At 39.1% G+C, this 23,146-nt stretch overlaps 4 protein-coding genes across 5 annotated transcripts; 2 read left to right on the top strand and 2 right to left on the bottom strand.

Annotated features, from left to right (window-relative positions):
• Positions 1-2,383, bottom strand: c2h12orf43 (chromosome 2 C12orf43 homolog). Its single transcript, XM_067604066.1, has 6 exons — positions 2,208-2,383; positions 1,858-1,888; positions 1,049-1,147; positions 867-937; positions 675-762; positions 1-578 (listed from the first exon to the last, which is right to left on the bottom strand). The coding sequence occupies exons 1-6, from the start codon at positions 2,332-2,334 to the stop codon at positions 224-226; spliced, it is 771 nt and encodes a 256-aa protein (XP_067460167.1). The 5' UTR covers positions 2,335-2,383; the 3' UTR covers positions 1-223.
• A 43-nt stretch (positions 2,384-2,426) lies between these two features.
• unc119b (unc-119 lipid binding chaperone B) lies at positions 2,427-9,502 on the bottom strand. Its single transcript, XM_067604090.1, has 5 exons — positions 9,140-9,502; positions 7,327-7,440; positions 5,708-5,816; positions 5,377-5,549; positions 2,427-5,249 (listed from the first exon to the last, which is right to left on the bottom strand). The coding sequence occupies exons 1-5, from the start codon at positions 9,372-9,374 to the stop codon at positions 5,137-5,139; spliced, it is 744 nt and encodes a 247-aa protein (XP_067460191.1). The 5' UTR covers positions 9,375-9,502; the 3' UTR covers positions 2,427-5,136.
• Positions 9,503-11,823: 2,321 nt separating this feature from the next.
• On the top strand, positions 11,824-14,444 carry pop5 (POP5 homolog, ribonuclease P/MRP subunit). The gene is made up of 5 exons (XM_067604129.1): positions 11,824-11,930; positions 12,012-12,154; positions 12,902-13,051; positions 13,492-13,575; positions 13,893-14,444. Exons 1-5 carry the CDS (start codon positions 11,911-11,913, stop codon positions 13,997-13,999), a joined length of 504 nt encoding a protein of 167 aa, XP_067460230.1. The 5' UTR covers positions 11,824-11,910; the 3' UTR covers positions 14,000-14,444.
• Positions 14,445-14,812: 368 nt separating this feature from the next.
• Positions 14,813-22,712, top strand: rnf10 (ring finger protein 10). Of its 2 annotated transcripts, none has more exons than XM_067603983.1 (17): positions 14,813-15,374; positions 16,300-16,484; positions 16,633-16,838; positions 16,920-17,010; positions 17,132-17,316; positions 17,423-17,559; positions 17,797-17,951; positions 18,183-18,311; positions 18,431-18,671; positions 19,163-19,296; positions 19,518-19,635; positions 19,741-19,842; positions 19,955-20,092; positions 20,192-20,283; positions 20,438-20,495; positions 21,272-21,439; positions 21,548-22,712. In XM_067603983.1, the coding sequence occupies exons 1-17, from the start codon at positions 15,212-15,214 to the stop codon at positions 21,619-21,621; spliced, it is 2,376 nt and encodes a 791-aa protein (XP_067460084.1). In that variant the 5' UTR covers positions 14,813-15,211; the 3' UTR covers positions 21,622-22,712. The 2 variants fall into 2 exon arrangements, with proteins under 2 accessions (XP_067460084.1, XP_067460093.1); XM_067603992.1 differs by having other exon boundaries at positions 14,814-15,374; positions 21,275-21,439.
• Positions 22,713-23,146: the final 434 nt, after the last annotated feature.

The raw sequence follows: 23,146 nt of genomic DNA, 5'->3' as shown, positions 1-23,146 counted from the left end.
AATGGTATAAAATGATTTTTAATGGAAAAAGTGTTTGATACACCTTTACTGTCATGTAACAACAGTGTGTGAAGTCAAAATGATGAAACGCATGAGTTCCTCACATATCCTCAAAACATTTTGGTAAATATCTTACCATCTGATGATTTCAAGGTTGTGACACAATATGGTGGTGGGACACAGACATCCATCCCATGACAATGACAGATAAGTCATAAAAGTCTTAGTTCAAAATCTCTTCCTTTGTGGTCCCTTCTCGCTTCTTTTTCTTTTTCCGTTTTACTTTGACTTTGTTGTGTTCCTGTTCTGAGTTCTCATGCTCGCCGTTGCCTTGAGCATTAGGAGGAGAGCCTGCAGAGTCCACCTGCTCGCTCTCCTCTTGATTCTGTTTCCTCTTTTTCTTTTTCTTAACAACATGGCTCTCCTCTCCCTCTGCCACTTTCTTCTTTTTCTTTTTCTTTTCTGAGCATGGAGGCTCCGCTGAGGAAGGTGAGAGTGTAGAGGACAGCGAGGGTAAGAGATCTTTGACTGACACAGCTGCCTCCTTCAGCCGTGTTTCCATCTCACTGTCGCTGTCACTGTGAACAACAGAATGTATAATGTTACTTTAAGGAGTATAAAAACACTGATGAAGTAAAAAAAAAAAAAAAAAAAAACCCAGAAAGAATAAGAACCTTGAGCTGGGCATGGGCCGACGCCGCACAGGGGGTGGAGGCTCCTCAGCTGTTTGTCCTGGGACTGATGTAGAAAACAGACGAAATCCTAAAAGAAAAAAAACAACAACAACAACAAAAAACATTCATGAATGTAGATGAATCAAAATCCCCAGAAAAAGCAGCAAGTATCAAAGAAAAGAAACACTTTACCTTCATCATTATCATCACATTTTCCTGATTCTGCACAGGGGGAAGTTTCAGTCTGCAACTCTGAAATGTAACTGACAGTCACATGCATATTATAGATCAGGTTTAAAAATATGTGCATCTTTTCATTACAGGATTAAAAGGATCAGTTGAAAATGCTTTGTGCATAAAGTCAAACAAGTTACCTGTCAAGAAAATGTCCCAACTTTTTAGCGACGTGTGTTCGAAACCCTTGGGTGACCTGGAGCTCATTGCCATCATGTTCATGGTCAGCAACAACAACACTGATGCAAAATAAAACAATATTCAAGCATGTTTCATTTCTATTAAAATATTTGTATACAATATAGCCAATATACCATTTGTTTTCATTGGAGCAGCTTTAGCTACACATAAAAACTTTTTAAAAAAATTTTATAGCAAAAAGAGAAAGTTAAAGGAAACATTCACGATTTTTTAAGTCGTTCTTAAAAACAACAGTCATGAACACAAATGAACATTGAAATAGGTTTTTTCTTGTCCATACTGGCCATTAGAAGATCCCTTCATAATGCACTTACAATAGGACAAAATCCACAGTCCTCCATCTGTGCAAAAATGTGTTTAAAAGTTCATCTGAAGCTTATATGAAGCTTCAGCCGTCCAAATTAGTCAAACCAAGTAAATATCTTTCAACGTTAGTCTTTTTAGTGCCAAAGTCCCTCTTTTTGTTACTATACTTGCACCGCATCTCAACAGGTAAATCTTATATAAGCTTTAGATCAACTTTTACAAGCATTTTTGCACAAAACGACTGTGTGGACACACTTTGGATTTTGGCCCCCATCACTTACATTGAAAGCACATTTTAGGGCTTGAAAAATTGTGAACTTATGCTTTAATTATGTAGACTTCTTGCAGTGTGTAGAGACACAAACATTATAGTAAGAAGTCTTCCTCTTTCCTACATAATGGCTTTGCAATTAGTGCTTATTTTGACAAATAATAGACTTACCGTTTGGACTGTTTCACATCGCTGTCACCACCTAAAATAAAGAAAAGACAGTCTTCAACAGAGATAAAATTCATTTCATTATATAATGTTCCACTGCTAGATGTTACTACTGTGTTTTACTGGACCAGCTCAGATAGCTACGTTAATAATGAGTAAAGTTAAAGCTAACATGGAAACCAGCACTGTTCAACATATGTATTTCTGAAAGTAATGTCAACCTTGCAACTCACCTGAGGCAGAAATATTAGGGTTGTACTTTTACCAGGCTAACGTCGTGTTTGTGCTTCTCTGTTGTGCATTTCCGTTCACTTCGTCCCAAACTACAAACCAAACAGAAAAAAAACCCTCACCTTTCGTCTCTTTCGTCTTGTATGCTTGTGTCTCCCAAACTGCCTCCTGACATCTTTTCAGCGCTTCATCGTCACTACTACTGGAGTCTTCAGAAACACCGACCATCTTTTTAACGTGGGCCGCCATGATAAATCCATGTGCCCACGGTGTTGTCTGTTTTGAGCTAAGGATTCTGGGTAATGTAGTCTTTTCGTCATGGGGAAATAAATACAAATATGCAAAGTCCTCAGACGTGGTTTTATTTATCACTGTCTTCATACAATTTTGAGAGACAAACATGAACAACATGAACAAACCAGAGAAGAATAAAACAAGTCTAGGTAGGTCAATTAAAATCCTCATGTTGTAATCACAGAGGAAGTCGAAAAATACAAGAGCTGTGCAAAAATCAATCAGTCATTCCATGTAAATAGAAGATAAGGTCATACAATGTGCTTTCCCATTTTACATTTTAATAAGACTCAGAGGGGAAATCAAAAACCATCAGCCGGACCTTTATGATGTGTTCATGTCAAATCAAAAAAGAAAAAAAATCTGAATGTGATATTTGTTTTTTCCAAAATCTTTTGGGTTTAATCATTTCTGCAGCAGAGCATGCTAAGTTTTCATCAAGTACCAGTATGGCTGATCTAGAGCAAATATACATACACAATTTGGATTTTTATAGTCTTGAACAGGTCATATCATTGGATTCCTTGATATGTTCACCATTCAATAACATGATATTTGTAAGCCAGGTGAGAAAAATCCCTGATAATATACTTGAAATGTGCAAATTTATATAAATCCTACATGACTGAATCATAATTTGTAAAATCGGCCTAAGAAGAGGCCTAAAAAGAGAGGGAGTCAATGCAACAGGCTACAAACTGGATACATAACGTCTATTAGTGTCAGTCATGTAGTCTTTTCGTGTGAATAAAGTATAAGCACTTCTTTAGGCATTCAGATGATCAGATCAACCACCACTGACTGATACTGTATGGCAAAACAAAGCACAGTCTTCCCAGCTACTACAACCCCAGTACTGCCAACCAGCAGTCTAACTGGAGCACAGCCAAATACAGATACATCCACTGATTTCAATTGAGAAAAAAAACAAAACAACACTAAAAAACCGAGGGTCACGGAGCAAAGGCTACAACTGTCCAAGTACCCTGCTGTCACACTTGTTGAGGTCATTAATGGGCTACATAATGAATTGTCACAGATCAAACCGTAAAATGTAAAATTTTATAGGAGTAAACATGAGTATATGAAATGTATCAACAAAGGCTGTAAGACATCCGCTGTTTCATACAAGGCAGTGCTGCAAGATATTGTATGTATCAGAAAGAAGCTGAAGTCTCTTCCCTTTAGCGTATTGGTTGAAAGAACCGTCTTACTACAGTGTTTGCCTTACAGGTGAACAAAGCGCATGGCTCTTTTCTCAATGACCACCTGGATAAAAGGCACTGGAGTCGATGTTACAATATACAGTAAAAGAAGGAAGCCCAGATCATCTGAGTACTGAAAAAGATTTCCAGACCGTTCCAGTGGTTTTGCATGATTTAGCTGATTAACTGCAAATTATATACGTTACTGTTACAGCAATGGGATTTTGAATTATTTCCTGCCTTCCAAGTAGTCGCTGATTTCCATTCATTTTAGCACAATATGAGAACTAAAGAAATGAAACTAGCTAATCACAGTGGATATTTAGACTGGAAAAGATGCCACAAGCAGGGACCGTTTTCTACCCTTCACTGTTGCTGTGTTCAATGAATCTGAGATCTGCCATCACCGAGTTACCAGATTTGAGAAACACCTTTCAGGATGCGCAATACAATTCAACAGAACCACAACCTCCTCCAGAGTTAAATCAACACCTCTCTGGCACAGTGTAAACATAAAATGAGCATTATAAGCTTCCCAAAGGTATGGTTTATTGCGGGGCTGTTGTACAGGATTGCATTGGATTGTGAAGGTGTACAATAACAGACTGGTAACTCGGTGTATGAGTTGTGGGCTTTCATGAATAGAGAGATAGAAAGCTTAACTCCCGTATCTAGCACTGTGTCAAATCAAAAATATCCTCAGCATATGTTACAGTCTGAAAGACAAGATTAAATCCCAATCGACAGCCAATGATGTACATTTTTTTGCCATAAAAATGTAACAGATTTTAGTAGGATGAACATGACACCTGATCTCATGACAGCAATGCATTCAGTTCTTAAACTAAAAGACGTCCTACACAAGAAGACCTAATAATGCACCATACATAAAAGACACACACCAAGCTTAAATATCTGACACAAACAGTCCCAATGACTCACAACTGATAGCAGATATTTAAGGGAGAATGAAATTCAAACAATGTTCACTCGTGCTACATGGTCATCTATGTCTAACAATACTGTAAAACGTCTAGTTAATGCTCATTTTTCCATAAGGGAAACACAATTGTCACTTGCAAAAGGTAGTTTGAATGAATTTCAACTAAAAACATCTATCTACTTAGGCAAATGAAGTTACAACTAACGCAGTCTATCGGCTTTGCCATGAGAGGTCTGTGACGAAGTCAAAGTGTCCCTTTCCAGCAGAGACGGCAAGAAACTTAAGGCAAAAGTGTTCAAACATTGACATGATACGTATCTGACAAACCAAAAGAACAGAAAGGTTTCAGTCGACTATAACAGAGAAATATTTAACAGAACATTCCTCTGAGTCCCAGAAACTGAGCTCTGTGAGGTACTGTTGAATGGATCCATGATTTCATATAAAGGCAGATGTGGTCTGTCGACTCTGAAGAATGTAGTCGCGTTCGTAGGAGTGTCCACAAAGGAGAAAATTCTTCTGTCCCCCCAAAAAAGATGATTCTGAATGGTTGTAATTCAGAAAATCTCACCGCTGGGGTATATTGCACAGATTAATTTCCTTCAGGTATTACACACCACCATTGTAGGCATAGTCTGCCTTGTTGTGCATGATGAGTTTGTTGTCCACAAAGTAGAAACTGTCTGATCTGGTTTCATAAGGGTGCTCCACCATTTGGCGAACTGAGAAGGAGGAGGGGAAGAAGGAAAGAAGAATGGACAGACATGAGATCAAGATATTGATTATTATGTGAAATCTGCATGCTACAATATTAACATTAGTGGTTGACCAAAGCAGACTAGAACTCACTGAGGTCGTCTGGAAGCTGTGGAAACTCGTAAATGTGTTCACATGTGTTGCGGCTGTTTGGAATGCAAAAGCCAAAGTCAAAGTCAAAGTTCTTGAGAAGGCGCCCCTGGAAGTAATGCCTCTCAATCATACGAAAGCTGTTAATGGGCCGGTCGCCCACCGTGAACTCCACACTGAGGTTTGGAAACAAAAAGCAGAAAAACAAAAATTTACAGCTCAGTTGTGATAAAAGTTTTACACAACAAGCTGACTGTTAGGTGACTGACGACATAAAAAGGCTGATTATTACGCTCTCTATTTACAGTCGGAAAGTTATGGCCCATTTACTTACGTTGCACCAACAGTGCGCAGTTTTAGAAAGGCTGGTGTAAACTGATATCTCACAAAACGCCCGGCGCTGATGTCTGCATCTCCGTTCCCCTCTTCACTCTCCACAGGACCTAATAAAGAAAACATGTTGAGTTGACTGGCATCCAGTTTTCACAGGATAGGCCACAAATACAAGACTTTAAAGCATTTTCAGTTGTTAAAATAGTGTGTGAGAAACTGCATCTGTATACTGAATTATATCTTTTGAAATGTACTGTTACATGTTATTTTCTGAAACTGACAGGCATTTAAATCAAATGCAAAGATGTGAAGGAAACATTGAGTTTCTCTATTATTTCTTAAAATCTAAACATGGTGTCACTGGTATAAACAAGGGTTTTCTTTATTGGGAGACTACCTGAAGAATTCCTTCCACTTGTGGGACTTTATGTTCCCTTATATACACATCTCTGAGGATAAGGGTGTTTTCCCACCTGCCTTGTTTAGTTAAGTTGAATTGAACCCTGGAGCGCTTACCACCTTGGTGTGGTTCATTTGGGCAGGTGTGAACACAGCAATCATACTCAGATGTAGACCAAAACAACCAGGCCAAGACCTTGCTGAAGAGGTGGTCTGGTTACAAACAAACTTTGGTACTGTTTCGATTGTGTATGAACGTGATCCGATCTAGATCCGACCCAACTGCAGGAAGTATTGTGCATTTTTTTGGATTAAACCAGCTCCCGTAGCTAGCTGCACTGTGAATTATGTTATTGTTATGTTATTATGTACAGGTATGTACACGTCTCCTTTTCAGCCGACTGAAGGCAGCACGTTTTCTTCGTGTCTCTAGACGTTGCCTTGAAGTGCGTTCACATGTGCTATTCTGCTTGCATATTTTGGCTTGGTATATGGCCCAAACGATGACCGCAATTATGAAGAAATGCCAGTTCTGCCAATGGTTCATTTTGGGTAGTTGAAGAAAAACAAACTCTCCATTCTCCTCCTGCCAACCCCATGAAATTTCTGACCAATGAATAGAGTGACAGCTCCCACATGTCTTTTGTTGATACATTTTGGTTACCTTGAAATTTTGCCAAGTGAAACTAAACCGAACTAAAGGGAAAATGCAAAGTAGCAACTCATCCACTGATTTGGACCAAAGCAAACGGACTATAGGTGTGAAAATACCTTAAAAGTAACCCAGACAGACCATATATATGACAAAAGGCTGAGAGCTACACACAGCACACCCCTCGGAAAGTCTGCTGCTGCTCTAATATTTGGTGACGCTGCAACACCTGAGGGCTATGACTGAGCAGCATCGTGTATATTCACGCCTCTCAAACTGACGCAGTAAATTTAAAAGTTATAAACGTCTAGCTTTGCGGTGATAAAGATAAATAACACATATTTATCAGACTGCGAGGAAGTGTAAGCTGTCAATGACAAACAAAAACTTGAAAACATGTCATGTGTCTGAGGAAGGAAATAAATCTCCATGAGAGAAACCTTTGCGAACTTTATGAATAGCTGCTTCTCTAAACACAGCTCATAATTTGTGTATTTTATATCAGTCTGACCTACATTTTAAGAATATCACTGCTTGGTAGATTTGGCATAAGTTAATATATCACTTACCGCTGTTGGGGGGTTTGGCAATCTCAAACAGCACCGTCCCTGTCTCAAGATCTCTGATTTTGAAACGTGTGAAGTCAATGTTGTAGATATTGTCTTCAGGTTTGCAAAGATAGTCTGAAATGTGAAAAAACAGTGCATGTTAAAACAAAAACAAAAATAGAGTAGCTGTGTCCATTACTTGACAGCAGGCAAGCATCCATTAGCAGCAAGAGGTCCTTTGGCCCGATTTCACAGAGAGTCAGTCTTTAATTTGTTTCACCAATAACTACATGCTGAGTTTTGCGATGATGCACAAATACTGTGAGTACAAAGTCTCACCCTGGCATAGTGAACTGAGATGGCACTCGATGGGCAACTAGGGTTTCAGTATCTGTTTTCTGGCTCCTGCGCTGTGAGTAATGCTATAGCACAGGCTCCTGGCTTCTCAACAAAGTGACGTGAGAGAGAAGGGAAGTAATGCTATTGTTGTCTGGTCCGGGAAAAGGCCAAAAACAATGGAAGGCATTAAGCAATAGCTGAGACTGGCTCTGATGACAGACCCTGGGGTTTGACTCAGTGTGTTCAAGCAGTGTAGTCACTAGTGGGGTGAAAAGTGAGGAATACTCTCAAGACCCAAAGGGAAAGAAGGCCAAAAAAGTCCAATTAGACTACTTAAAGTTGGAGTAATACATATTTTTATATTAATAACGGATCAAACGATTATCATGTGTAATGTGAAAGAGGTCACTCACTGTAAAACAAATCCACAGAGAATCTTCACCGAACCCTTTTAAGAATTTTAACAAGATAATTGAACTTTTTTTGTGGAAAAAACATATCAGACGCATGTTATATCCCGCAAATCCTCACACATACAAATCCTCCATAAGAAATCTAGGTGACACTATGAACCATGCTCTGACTCTGGACCAACATGTCTAGTGTCTGATTCACTCTTGTTTTTTCCAGCTGAGAAACATTGTGTCCATTGTGCCTAAAGCGGAGATGGAAATGTTAATTCATACTTTTATATCGTCCCATCTTGACAACTGTAACTCCCTTTACACCTGCCTCAGCAAAAAAATGCTTTAGCAGCACCAAAATGTTGTTGCTAAACTCTTGACCAGGTCCTCTAAAAGGTCTCATGTGACACCGATTCTGATTGCTCTTCACTGGCTCAAATTAAGAATCCAATTTAAAGTTCTTGTGATCACCTACAGAGCTCTGCATGGTCAGGCACATTACATTAGAGATCTACTGCAGCCCCATGTCACCAGCAGGTCTCTAAGGTCCTCTGATCAGGATTGTAAGGATGGTAAGTCATTGTTGTGTGGGTACAAGGATTGCATTGGTAAAACGCCAAAGAACATAACTAAGCATATAATTACACTCAAGGTGCAAAAGTAACTTTTTTGTCCACCGGCCAAATGGCTAGTAAATGTTCAAATTTTACCAGCCACTCAACACATTACCATTGTTTTTTTGTTTGTTTGTTTGTTTGTTTTTTGGCTGGTGAGTGAAGCAAATCTACCAGTCATTTGCATATTTTACCAGCATTTGGCTGGTGCTGGTTTTGTGCCCTGATAAGACTCATTTAATAATTTAACATTTTTAATCAGGCAAATTCACTACAAGTTGTGTACTTCTAGGACAGCTCAACGGAGAATTCGTCTCTTAGCTACGGTTAGCATACAATAAACGGTGTCTCAGTGTGTGTGAGTGTGTGTGTGTGTGTGTGTGTATGTGTGTATGTGTGTGTGTGTGTGTGTGTGTGTGTGTGTGTATGTGAGGGAGAGAGAGTTCACCGACTAAGACAAAGCTACCGTTCACATACCCTCCGTGACAGCCCGGAGACCCAGGACATGGACCGGAGAAATGTCTCTCCCCAGCTGCCTGAGCTCATCTTCGGTGACCGCAGGCCACTTCTCCGTCTGACTGCGCCTCGACTTGAGCTTTTTTAACATTCCTCCACCAGCTTTTCGATCCCTGTGGTTCGTCTCTGAGCCGGCGTCTGCGTCCGCCTGTCCTCTGCTAACTGTCGGTGCCGCTTTGTTTCGAGATCCGTTCATACCGGACGCTGTGGCAATAACAAAAAAAGAGTTGTTGTGCTTTTTTTTTTTTTTTTTTTGAAATCTGGGAGCGACTTGACAAACTGCGAGTGTAATTTCAAGATGGCGTAAAACGTGTATGGAAGACGGAAAAGTAAGGTTGTGATTGGCTGAGAACGATGAAGGTTGTCATAGTTACCGAGGGGGTATGAATGGTTTGTTGCCCGGCCCTTCCCGCTTCATCACAACTGGGTGGGCTTTATCGATTGTTTTTGTGTGTGTTGTTTTTTCCATCACTTTATTTGTAGAAATCGTGACTAGCATCACAATAATAATACAGTACAGTAACAGAAAACAATTAGGTATCATATTGAAATAAAGGTAACATAAAGGACGTGACTTCACTTTCAATTTCTTGATACAGTCAACATAATAACGGGACAAAGGGTCAAAGTAATAATAAATAAATAGAACTGAACAGACTGGTAGGCAATACAATCGGATTTCTTTCAAAAAAAAAATCTTGGAGCATACTTACTGCATGTGCACATTTTTTGTTTATATGTTGGATAAAACTCAAAATATTTTATAAATTCATGAAATCATGAAAAGTTCAAATGAGAACTTGGATTTATGGATGTGAAAATTTCCCTGTAAAATTAATAAAATGGCAATCTGTTGAACTTTCTGGTTTTGTTTTCATAACATAGTATTACATCCTTGGCTTCCAGTTTAATTGAATGGTTGGTTTGAGTGTCAAAATAATCCTCTTTTTTTCCCCCAGAATCTTGATTTCATGATTCATACTGACATTCCTAAAATAGATGTTTAGGTGTGTCTTCTTCATTTTTTATTTATTTATTTATTTATTTTTTGCAAAAATCACATTTGTTATCAATACCCACAAATCTTGAGACGAATTTGTTGGTGGGATATACAGTATATTATGCACATTCTTGTAAGGACTTTATCGATTGTGTTACAAGAACGTTTCAAAAAATTTCATTTCATTTATTTGTTCATGTTTGTGGTAATACACAGCTCCAGAAAACCAAACGCAACTCAGTTTCCTTGTACACATCCCATGACCAAACAGGAGCAGGGAGAAGAAAATCTTATATTGCCTGCCCTTAATCCTTATTTTTATTACTTATATTATCTTTTATTATTTATCTATTATTATCTTAACTACTCATCCTTTTTTGTTGTCTTATTCAATTCACTTTTTTGCTTTTTAGTTATTTTGGTGTGCATTAGTCTCTAAATCCATTGTTAACTTCCTTTGTTTTGTCAATTGTGTGTAAAGCACTTTGAATTGTATTTGATTTGTTTGAAAGGTGCTATATAAATAAAGTTCGATTGATGATTGATTGATTACTCAAAACACAAATACACAATAGAAATAGATGGTCTGTCAATTCCATTTACTTAACAACCAACAACCATACAAGTAATATGAAGATCAAAAGCTATAAACAATAATCCACCATTAACTAAGAAAAGCCATTTCTCTTCAACTTCATACAGTCTAATTATTCTTTCTATATACATTTTTTAACTAAAAAATATTTGAACAACCCTTTAAAACAAAATCAGGCAGTAATCACCAAGATTTAGTGTATGAGCTGTTGTTTACTAATTCAAGGTTAGCCGGTCAGGGGAACAGTACAGTTTGGAGGGAAATAACCAAACAATGGCAGCAACAGCACTGGGATGGGGAACAGAAGGAAGATAATTACATGAAATATAAATAAAGTAGGAGTGGTAAGAAATGCTGGAGTCATCACGAAAGAGCAAGTAATTATAAGTAGATGACGAATTGGTCACAGAAACATGAATAGTACACTTTTTATCATAGGAAAACACCCAACTGGCCGTCGTGATCAGTGTCAGGGAAAACAGACAGTGGAACATGTCCTGGTTTCATGCAGAAAATATGAAGAGGCTAGGGTTAAAGATCTGCTGCAGTGTGAGGGACAAAAAAAATGATATTTAGATTTCTGAGAGCAACAGGACTAATTACAATACTGTAATAGATTTGGACAACAGTGGACAATTAAATCCAGAGGGAGGCCGTAATGTAACTTAAAGGATGCCAATTTTTGTGAAAACCCAAAGGATGTATTTTTATATTATCCTAGACATCAACAAGAGAGACCAACACTGAAAATGACACTCCAAATGAACCACATGAGACTAGATATTAGAGAAATGCTGCAGTAGAATTAAGGTGATGTAGGGTACAGGACTATTTTAAGATTTTTAGAAAACACAGAATTTTATAGGAGAATTTAATTTAATAGTATAATAAGTGTTCTGATCACACTCCAACCCAGAAAGAGGCGGTATTACACCAAAAAGCTGTTTGCCAACCACCATGAAACAATAAAGGAAGAAGAAGAAGAAGACGAAGAAGAAGAAGAAGAAGAAGAAGAAGAAGAAGAAGAAGAAGGATGATGATATCAAGTACATCCAGCAGGAGGCGCTCGTGTATCTCGGGATAGCAGATAGTTTTGTTGCAGGAAGTTCCTAACAGAAGAAGAAGAGAGAACCAGCGATGGTGCGGGTGAAGTCTAGGTAAAATGTGCTCGCATGTATCACATGTTAACAGTTTGTGTTCTCGGAGTTCGTATCTGATGGCACTTCTTCTGTCTACAGGTATTTACTGTGTGAAGTCAACGTGTCAGACCGGAGTCGCCTGTTGCTGCTGGATGACCGAGCTGTGGCTGCGGCTGTGAAGGCAGCGGTGGCCCGTATACACGGAGACTATGGAGCAGCTCTCTGCAGCATCAGATTCTCTGGTAAGCAGTGCTGGAACAAGTACATGATTTACTTTATTAAAGTAGAAAAAAAAATCTGAATTACAATATACTCGATTACATTACATGCATTCAAAGTAATAGCACAAACATACAGTCAGTAAATTTACTTAAACATCAAATTTAAGATCCCCTCCAGATCTGTTTTAAAATCTATATAAAATACTCTACTTGGAATAATAATTGTATCTGATATGTTTTTTCCCACACAAAATTATCTTGTTAAAATCTTTAAAATTACATCTCCCTCTTCTCTATGAATAAATAAATATATTTCATCTCAGAAATGTAACTGCAGGACACAACACATCTCCTACTTCACTGTTAAGTCTATCCTCAGTGTTTGTGCACTGAAGGCTTCAAGTTTTGACACCATACTTGTGTAAGTTGAATGTTGGACCAGAATTGGCTTCAAATTATTTGTGATGTCACAAATAATGCTCATAGGCCCACCTCTTAAAATGGGATTTTCAATCAGTTCAGAGAAACTTTCCACCTTCAGCAGATGAATGTGAAAACAGCTTTAAAATGTCAAACTCTGCACATACATCATTCTGTACGGTGAAACTCAAACATCCAACTGTAGGAAAAAGAACAAAAACACATTTTTGAGTAGAGGGGGACTTTAAAAGTACTCTATGCAGCAGAATGGACAATTATTACTTGTTAAATTGTGTTGCATTAATGTGTAAACAGCATTTGTGTTCTCTGTTTTTTGTTTCTTCTTAGTGAAATATCTGAATACCCACACTGGAATAGTGTTCCTGCGTTTCCCTAAAAGGTGTTACAAACTCCTGTGGTCTGCTTTGCCTTTTATTACCAGTGTTGAAAGTCGAGGGCAGAAAATCCCATGTTTTCTGAACTGTTTGCATGTAGGAGGTAAGAAAAACAGAAGAAGAATTGTCTTTGCCAAGTGATATTTTCTTTAAGAACTTTACCCAGTTTCTCACAAAGTAGGAGTCATTTCAACTGAAACAGGGTTGATTTTTAGAAATGTAGGTACTGCAAAACTGCTTTTGTGCAGACGTAGCACAAGTTGGAGATGTATTTACTACATGCAGATGTTAACACTTTTCTTAATGTTCTCCATAATATATATATATGGGGAATAATTGATTTTTCATTACTTAATACTAATAATTCCTTTTCAATCACGCTTACATTTCTCACTAGTTGAAGGATGTCAATAACGGTTGATTTCAATATGCAATAACCAAAACACACTGTGATTTTTGAAACAATCCACTTTTCATAATGAATCAGACACAGCTTTTAAGAACATTTAATTTGACTTTTCAAAATATATGTGTTTTCCCCAGGAACCATTAGAACATGTCAGAAGTTTCTGATCCGATACAACACACAGCAGCTCCATCGAATGCTCCCCACATGTAAAAACGAAGGTATGGAGTTTCACTTAGTACTGTTTAATAATATTAATTCTGAACTCTGCAATTACAGTCACTAGTCAATTTATTTATTCATTTTCTGTTTCCTGCTTGTTTTAGCTCTTCAATAATAAAATCCACGTATTAACTTTAAATGTTTAAGAAACAATATTTATGAATCTTTAAGGATGTATTGAAGTATTCATCTGAGCTTGAAACCATTTTGAGCTTTGTATTGCTGCCTTTAGCGTACAGGAGACTTCAGCATTTGAATACAAGAGTGACAAAGAAAAATGTCATTTGACTGGTTGCTTCTCTTTTTCTGTTTGCAGAAGAAAAACAACAGGTGCGCCAAGCAATTCTAAACTGCTCCCTAACAAGAGGAAACCAGAAAGATGAAGATGAAGATGTATTAGAGAGTGAAGATGAGGAAGAGTAACCTCACAACATGCAGGAAAAGGCAGAAACTGGTTCTTTTTGTTACGTGACAGAGAGGAGGATGTGAAGCAAGAAATGCCTTCCCAACTCTTTGGAAACGTGATTCATTGCAGCCAGAGAGCATTTGTTACTTAAGAAAACTGACTGTGTGCTCCTCTTCCTAAGAGGGACAGATTACATGATGTTTGTTTGTTTGGCCTGATGGTCAGCATGAATATCCTGTAACAGAGAGATCACAGGTTTGATCCTCAGAACAGCTAACACTGACACTGAATTATTAGCTCTTAGTCATTTTTGATAAGTGACACTGAAAACGTAACTGAAATTACTTAACAGATAATGAGAGTATGGCCTTATTCTGAAGAAAGTGTTTTTGTGTTTTGAGTTCATCTTGTATATTGTACTATATGTATTTTGTTTATAAATTAAAACACTATTTTTTAAGATGTCAATGTATTGGTGGTATACAGTTGATAAAATATGATTTTATTTTATTAGAGATGCACAGATATCTAGTCTGTTGGTATCAACTGATGTAAAAAAACAAAACAAAAAAAACAACAATCTGGGCCTTGATTCAATACGTCATACAATGGGAACAGTTTACTAATACCATTTTATTACCATAATAATGATAACAACAACAACAACAATATAATAATAATAATTATTATTGTTATTATTATTGTTATAAATAATATATAACAATGATAACCTTTTTTGTACCTGCGTACCTGGCAGATCGATTATTACTACATTACCCACAATGCCTAGCTGCTCCTCCACTAAACAGATTTGCAGGCAGGCAGTACAAGAAACATCCGGGTCTCTCGGGTTCCTGTCTGGCGACCCGTCGCCATTAGTGCAAGCTCGTAATAACGGATATTTTTTTTTGGTCGAAAACTTAAAATTGTCACGTTTCCTAGCTTTTGGGAAACATTTGACGCCTTTATTAGGGCACATTGTTTTCCTTATTGAGATAAAAGCGTAACTTTTGGGGGTGTTGGCCCCGCGTGGCGAGCTTTCGTCCTCTCTTCCAACAGCCTCCATAACTTGAGACGCCGAAATCGTGTCTCTTCTTTTTTCTCGGGTTTGTTTTGTTGTCAAGATGTCGCCGTGATGGGGTCTCCGCGTTTGACAGAAATGAATCAGGGCCTTCGTCGCCTGACCCGCACTCATTGCAGCCCGTTTTCCTCCTCCGTTTCTCTGTTTGATGCCAGAGAGCTCGGCTGCTCTCTGCCCGGAGCTCGGCCTCAGCACCGCTCACTGCAAGGAAACAAACATGGAGAAAAACCCCAACAGCAGCACCAGCACCAAGGTTCCGCCCCGTTCCAGCTCCACAGGCCCAACACCGGGCGAATCTAAACCCAAAACAGGTGAACACATAGCACATGTCAGCTAAAGCCTGTGAGTGGCCTGTGGCCTGCTGGGGCCTAAGTTAGCAGTAGCGCAGAGCTTGTTTATCTGATACGGCTGACGTCGCTGTCAAAACATTTGACCCACCAACAGTCACAACTGCAGCTAATATTTGCACACAGTTTGTACTTATTTTCGTTAACCATGCAAAGCACCACAGTTACCATATGTGCAGACTAGAGACACACTCACATTTAAACTATTAACTTCTGCACAATTAAGTTTTACCTTCCATTAGTTAACTTAATTATTTGTCTGGTTTAAAAGGCCTCTATTGTTTATTTTTAAGGATTTCTTTACGAATAACGTGGCTATTAATTTTCTTGCATAATTTAAAGATCCCCTGTTACTTAACTTTTTCAAATGGGACTATAATCCACTTCCCTTGGATTTGTAGGGTCTAAACCTTTTAAGATATATCAAATTAGCCCACCTTTGGTAAAAATAAATAAATAGATAAAAGAAGTAGGATAATCTACACAGGTTGAGTTGTACTCTAATAGATTAAACACAGAAAGCTCCAGTATGCGGTATGGCTCACTAACACATCAGTCCCACCAGCTGGAGTGGAAGTGTAGACAAGAGAAGGCATCATTTTTACTAATAGTACAAATTATAATAGATATAATCCAGCATATGCACATAAGAAACTAGGGATACTTCAGGATAAATATGGTTATGCAGGAAATTGTCAGAGTTGTCTATTTTGGCCCCAGCACTTTCTGGTTAACTACCTGTGTATCAGGACCATCACAATTGTAACAAAAAGGTTTCTGCTTGTGACCGTTGGGTAAAACATTAACGGTGCTCAAATGTTCCAGCAAAAGGTAGACACTATATTGAATGCTATTAGCATGCAGCTAATACATTTTTTTATATTTTCAGATGGTAAGAATAATGGAGGCTCCAAGCGCTACAGCCGCAAGCGTGAGCCCTCCTTCCCTAAAACAGACAGTTTCACAGGCCCTCGTCGCACCAATTCACAGAAAAGCAAGAATTTTGACAAGAGACCCCCTCAGAGAGGTGGAGGACGGCAGTATGGGGTTACAGGTGGAGGACGACGTGAGGAGGTTGGTATTTTTGAAGGGTGATCTCATATTTTGTTTTGTTTTTAACCTATTCAAGATAAAAAAAAATATTCAGATAGTAATATAGAAAATCTCTTTGTTGTCAAGAAGAAATGACATTACAGTTTTTTGTCTACCTCTGTTTCTCCAGGTAGCAGAGACACGCCGGGCCGAGTTTAGCCCGGCTCAGTTTGCTGGACCGAAAAAGATTAGCCTGAACCACCTGCTGAACTTCACCTTTGAACCCCGTGGAGGTAATAGTGGCGTCGGAGATGGAGGCCACTCCTGCTGGGGCCGCCGAAACAAATGGGGCCACAAGCACAAGCCTTTTAATAAGGAGCTTTTCCTGCAGGCCAAGTAAGATCCTCAGCTTAAAACATAATATAATGAATGACAGAGGCTGAACATGAGGGACTTAAATATCTTTGTGTGCTTTAGTTGCCAGTTTGTGGTGACTGATGACCAGGACTACAAGGCTCACTTCACTGATCCAGACACTCTGGTCAACTGGGACTGTGTGCAGCAAGTGGTGAGTACCTGCCATCCTTTTGAAGGAAAATATCTTTTCCTACATTGAAAACATTTAATTCTCTTGTGTAATTCAGTATCAAACTCTGTGCTAATGAAAATCCACTTGTGTGCATCTACAGCGTATCTACAGTCATGAGGTGCCGTCTTGCCCCATCTGCCTCTACCCTCCTCTGGCAGCACGCATCACCCGCTGTGGACACATCTTCTGCTGGCCGTGCATGCTGCACTATCTGTCTCTGAGTGATAAGAGTTGGTCCAAGTGCCCCATCTGCTATGAGGCCGTTCACACCGCGGACCTGAAGAGGTAAATGGGATATAAATATTTTTTTTAAAAAAAGGAGGATAACTTTGAGATAAAAGACAATAACCTTTTTGTGGTTGTTTTTTTAAAACATTTTTTTTTGTTGCAGTGTGGTTGCTATGGAGACCAGGCAGTATGTGGTTGGTGATGTAATCACCATGCGCCTGATGCGAAGGGAGAAGGGGGCTCTGGTGGCAATGCCGAGCTCTCAGTGGGTGAAGGTGGAGGAGCCTGTTCGCTTTGGAGGTGAGAGACAGGAGCATCTTGAAAGAGGTTGTTGATTTGTTCAGTAACACTACTGAATAACAACTTCTACATACAGTGTTATTATATCCCAGATCAAGTTAGTCTATACCAGAGTTTCTTGTAGTCAGAAATACAGGAGAACCATTTTCCACTTTTCCAATAAATAAGATGACACCAAGTAAGATTATTTAACACTCCCTGTCATTGCCATTCAATGTGTGTTAATGTGTTTTCTAGACGCGTGCCTGAGCCCGTACTCCAAGCTGCTGCTGACCTCCTCGGCGCAGGTCCTGAGCCTGGTGGCAGAGGAGAAGGCCGTCCTGCAGGCTCAGCTCAGCCAGGAAGAGGACGCCCAAGGCTGCTTCATCCAGAGCGCGCTTTGTCTTTTGCAGGTAACTAAAGCTACTCACATACCTGTCAGTGACAGTTTGGTACTAAGAAAATTCACCTAACCATGATGGGATGTTTTTTGTTATTTTGTTTGTTTTTGTAAAGCCAATGCATTTTCTTCTTGCATTTCTCCATTTGAAATATGAGACTTTATCAACACAACAATACAATTTTTTTTTATATAACTATAAACAGATAATTGAAGTCTGTAACTGTTTGTCTTTGTGGTTTAGGAGCGAGAGGAAATGCTACTGAAGCAGCAGAAGCCAAATACAGGAGACAGTTTTGATTTGTCCTCTCTGACTCTTGAGGAGCCTGCTTCTCCTGTGGAGGAAGTGGTGACAAACACCAGCAGCGCTAAAGTAAGTCTGAACCATTTTTTTCAATGTTCACCCCCAGCATTGTATTTTCTATTTTCAATATGTATTCCTGGTTTAACCTTCAGTCACTAACATGTCGTCTTTTTTTTTTTTTTTTTTAGCCTGTGCTGCAGTACTCCTCTGCATTTGATGACGAGGTGGTAAAGCTCCCAGAGGGTGCTGCTGCGGAGCTGCCAGAGTTACCTGAGGGGATTTTGGAGAGTGTGCTGGAGGAGCCTCCTGAGGCTGTGATGGATGCAGACCCACAATCCCAGTCTGATGAGGAGAGCCCTGCCAGCCAGCCAGAACCGGGCCGTGCCTCAGCCAGTGTGGTGCATGGACCCTTCTACTATTTCTACCAAGGTGAGTAATTCCCTGCATTCTGTTGCCTTAAAGGGATTCTCCTGCCCACCAAAATCATGCCACAAATAGTGCTGTCTATTTGTCAATAGTTCGATTTTTAGCTTGTGTCAAACTTGGCTGTTATGAGGAAACAGTGACACAAACGGCAAACTTCCTGATTACACTAAACCCCAACTAATGAAATAAGACTCACTGAAATCAGCTGTTCATCAAAAAAGAAGTATCAAGATATGAGCTGTTCAAAAATTTAATGGCTCTGGAACAATTAAGAAATGAGAATTAAGTAATTTTTTACATTTTTTTTTTATAAAACATAGCTGGAAAAACTGATTTAAAGATTAGTCAAGGAATCAGTGCAGGATGTCTTCAACTTGACCATTAAACATGAAAGTAGGAAATCACAGCCAGGACAAACAAGACTTTTTAAGTTTCAGTGACTTAAACGTTTTTTCATCGGCCTCATCATCCCTTTCCCATCTTTCTCCGTCCAGCTGACGACTGCCAGCAGATGTTCCTGCATCCCGTGAATGTACGTTGCCTGTTGCGTGAATATGGCAGCTTGGAGGCCAGTCCTGACTCCATCACCGCCACGGTGGTGGAGATAGTGGGACACACAGTCACTGAGGTTAGTGAACAGGGAAACACAAATCACACACTGTCCAGATGATGTGGACATGTGTTGAATACTGTTTAGTATAGTTTTAACTTACGTGTCTGTGTCAGCTTTTATAATTTACTAAAATCTGCGTTAAGATTATGTGCTACATTCTTAACTTCAGCTATTTGAAAATGGCAAACACTCCCTCATTGCCCTTGAGTGATTTCTCATGTCTGGCTTTGTTGCAGGATATCCGCCGTCGGCATCGTTATCTGGCTCATCTGCCACTCACATGTGAGTTCAGCATCTGTGAGTTAAGCCTGCAACCTCCAATCCTGTCCAAAGAAACTCTGGACACATTTGCAGGTGAGAACACTTGGCCTGATTTTATGATGCGCATTTACAGTTATAGCCATGTGATTTTTATAAATTGTGACTGTTGCATGAATACATTTCCCTTGAAACTTTTAGATGAGTTGGAGAAACGAAAGCGCCTGAGACAGAAGAAGGCAAGAGATGAGAAGCGCAGAGAGAAGCGAATTGAAATCGAGGAGAACAAAAAGCAGGGTAAATGTAAGTACCGCTGATGAATTCACAACTCCACCTGAAAATTCAACTTCCAGAAAAATCTCAGGATGAGGTCCATCACAATATAGTAAAATATTCGCATTCATTTGTCCCCCAGATCCTGAGGTGCATATTGGGCTGGAGAACCTGCAGCATTTCCCAGCATTCGGGTCTCCGCCTCACAACAGCAGTCCCCCAATCCAACCTGACTTCACTTTTGCCCCTCCTTCACCCCTCAGCAGCAGTCCTTCCTCTGGTAAGAGCAGCTCTGTTATGAGTGCCATAATTCCTCTCTCATCAGCTGAATGTTAAACATCTGAACACTGTGAATTGATCGTTCCTTCTACTGTTTCAGATGGGATGAGATTCCCGAGTCTGAATGGGCAATGCTCTTCACCCATTGTGGGTAGTGTGGAGGACGACTCACACTGCATGTCCTTTGCACAGGTGTGTATCGCAATCACACACACACACACACATAAGCATTGTTGATAGAGACTGCCTTGGTCATAAGAATAATGCATCACATAACTGAACGCTAATGTTGTTGCACATAACTTATATACTTGATGTGGTGTGACTTTGACTGTGTCCTGTGTAGATGCTAAGGGATGGGAAAGCCAGAGCTGATGCTGGGCCCAGGATCACTCCAAAGAAAGGTAGTGCAAGTTTGCGCATGTTCTAGTGATTTGTAAAAGGCTGATGAGCATCATACACTTTACAGTTCAGCACAGCAATTTAGAATTTGGTATTATGATTTACACAGCAAAAGATTGAATTGAGCATTGACTCCAAAACATACAAGACAAATGTGTACTGCCAGCTCATGTAGGTGTATTTACTGTATGTCCCAGTTGGAATAATTAGAAAGGGTCAGGACAAAAGGAATATCCACCGTGCTTAAGTTGTAGAGTTCATTTGTGGAAATAAATTTTGTGTTGTTTACTACCTGGATAAACATGGTCAACGTACACAAACAGTTTTAAAAAGTGTTAAAATATGCAAAACAGCAGCAGGGTCAGCATTTCCTAAAAACTTAAACCAGAAGTCTGATAAGGAGTCATTTGCAGACCAACAATTTATTATTATAATTGTTGTATTATTATTATTATTATTATTATTATTATTATTATTATTATTATTATTGTTATTATTATTATTAATAAGAATAATATATTATTAAACAAAACAACAATTTTATGGTCTATTAGGCTGTTGTTTACAAGGGAAGACATTGCTCTATTCATGGATTGCTCTGTACGTGCATATGCTCCCGTTTCAGTGGTTACAACTATCACGTATCACTGAGTGTGTGGGTGAAATTACTGGAGCTTTTTGTATTAGTGTGCAGTTCCTGTAAAACCTGTTTTTATGGCTAGTGAACAGTGTAACTCCCCGAAGGCTTCCTGTAGTCAGTATTGTGTCTTTTACCAAGCAGATAAGCTGCTAGCTCCTCCAGCAGCAGACAGCGATGGAGAGAGCGACGGATCAGACCGTGTCCCAGTGCCCAGTTTCCAGAACTCCTTCAGCCAGGCCTTTGAGAAGGCACTTCTGCAGCTGGACAATGGTCCAGCTTCTTCCCCACTACCTGTGGTTGTCCCAGGTTTAGTATCTATGAATTAACTGCATTCAGTAGATTCAAATCTGATCTTTTTTCATATGAAGCCAAAGTGACTGTTCTCAGACTTGTGCTCATCCTCTTCTCTTTCAGATGAGAAAGGAGGAAAGAAGAAAAAGAAGAAACAGAAACTTCTGTTCAGCACATCTATGGTTCACACAAAGTAGACAACACTGAAGTTCATTTAATCATATTGTTTCTTGAGTTAATCCTCCCACTGCTTGTGGTTTTACTTCCATGCAGAGCTTTCTGGGAACTATAAGCTATGGAAAAAAAGGTTTTAGTATGTAGCCAGAGTTCATGCAACGTTTGTCATTATTCTGTTGGCTGATCCACCGTTTGGGAGTCAATTTATCAGTTTATTTACTTTTTGTTCAAGTAAGTCAAAGCTTTGCAGCAACTCCCTGTCACACTGAAAGCCTTACGGATAACATTTAGTTCACATGCTAAGTAAAGCAAGGAATATAACCAGCTCTGCTAGCTTTCCATGGATACTCGACTTTACACGAGTGGTTCCTACTTGTTGTCTGACTTTCCTGAAGTTGACCCAGAGCATTGCATCTATGATTCCACGAGTAATATGGATAAGATTATAGTAGGGTGCTTTATATTAAAGTAGCAGTCAGCCAGCTGCAGGTACGTTGCACCCTTTGAGTCTTTCCAGGATACTCGGTGCTCAGACTGGAACTGCACCTTCAAACAGACAGAAACAGGTCAAAGCTTTGAATTTTCTGTCAGTCCATCATAGATCATAATCTAGGTAAGCACTTCATCACCCTTTAAGAGGATAGACTTGAGGGCTTTAAGGTCAATTCCCTAGTATTTTATAACAACAATATGAATCCATGAAGTCCTAATACCATTGTGAGAAAGTGAAAACACAGTATTGTATTAAAGAGATTAGTCTGTTGGTTCAACAGAACTCCAGTATATTCTGTCTGGTTAAACCATAAATACGCACTTTCTTCTAATTCTGTTTCTCCTCTATGTCCTCCTCTGTTATAGAATGTTACTAACTTTTAACATTACTCTCCCAGTTTAACTTCAGTGTTGCAATTGTGTGGCGTTAGAGAATTGCAGGCATTTAAAGAAGCATTCTTTAAATGAATTGAAACATGACACAAAATTGGGTTGATTTTTTTTTTTTTTTTTTTGTTTGAGGGTTCTTTAATTCACTTTTTAATTTTGAGCAAGTCTGTAGGCTAGTGAAAATAACTAGTCTGTTGAAACGAATAAACCATTATGCACAATCAAAGAATTGACTGTTTGTTGCTGTGAGTAGCTAATGCCAAGAACAATAAAGGATCATGTTATGAGAAAGGTAAAGCCAAATACTGTAGAAGTCACCATCAGATGTGAACAGTGGCTGGTGTGTTATGGATGCATTACTTGCTTCTTGCCACATGAGGGTAGTCATGACAATCCATAGTACAATCCCTTTATTATTAAGTGATATCACTCATTTTTTATATACTGACAGTTAATATAGCATAAAACATCAATGAATTACATTTTCTCTCATTTTAAGGCCACTGAAACCCTTGAATATTGTGGGGTTTTCTCTTCATTTGATGTCCCTTCATCCAAATAGGCACCAGCTGAAAGTGTATACATTTTTTAAACTAGCAGTTAGTCCCACCATGTTTATTTTTACGTGGGAAAAGGGCCAATTAGCACTACATAGATGTAATG

The sequence above is a fragment of the Thunnus thynnus genome, chromosome 2 (assembly GCF_963924715.1).
Source record: "Thunnus thynnus chromosome 2, fThuThy2.1, whole genome shotgun sequence".
Classification (NCBI taxonomy): domain Eukaryota; kingdom Metazoa; phylum Chordata; class Actinopteri; order Scombriformes; family Scombridae; genus Thunnus; species Thunnus thynnus.
This window is presented reverse-complemented; position numbering and strand designations above follow the sequence as displayed.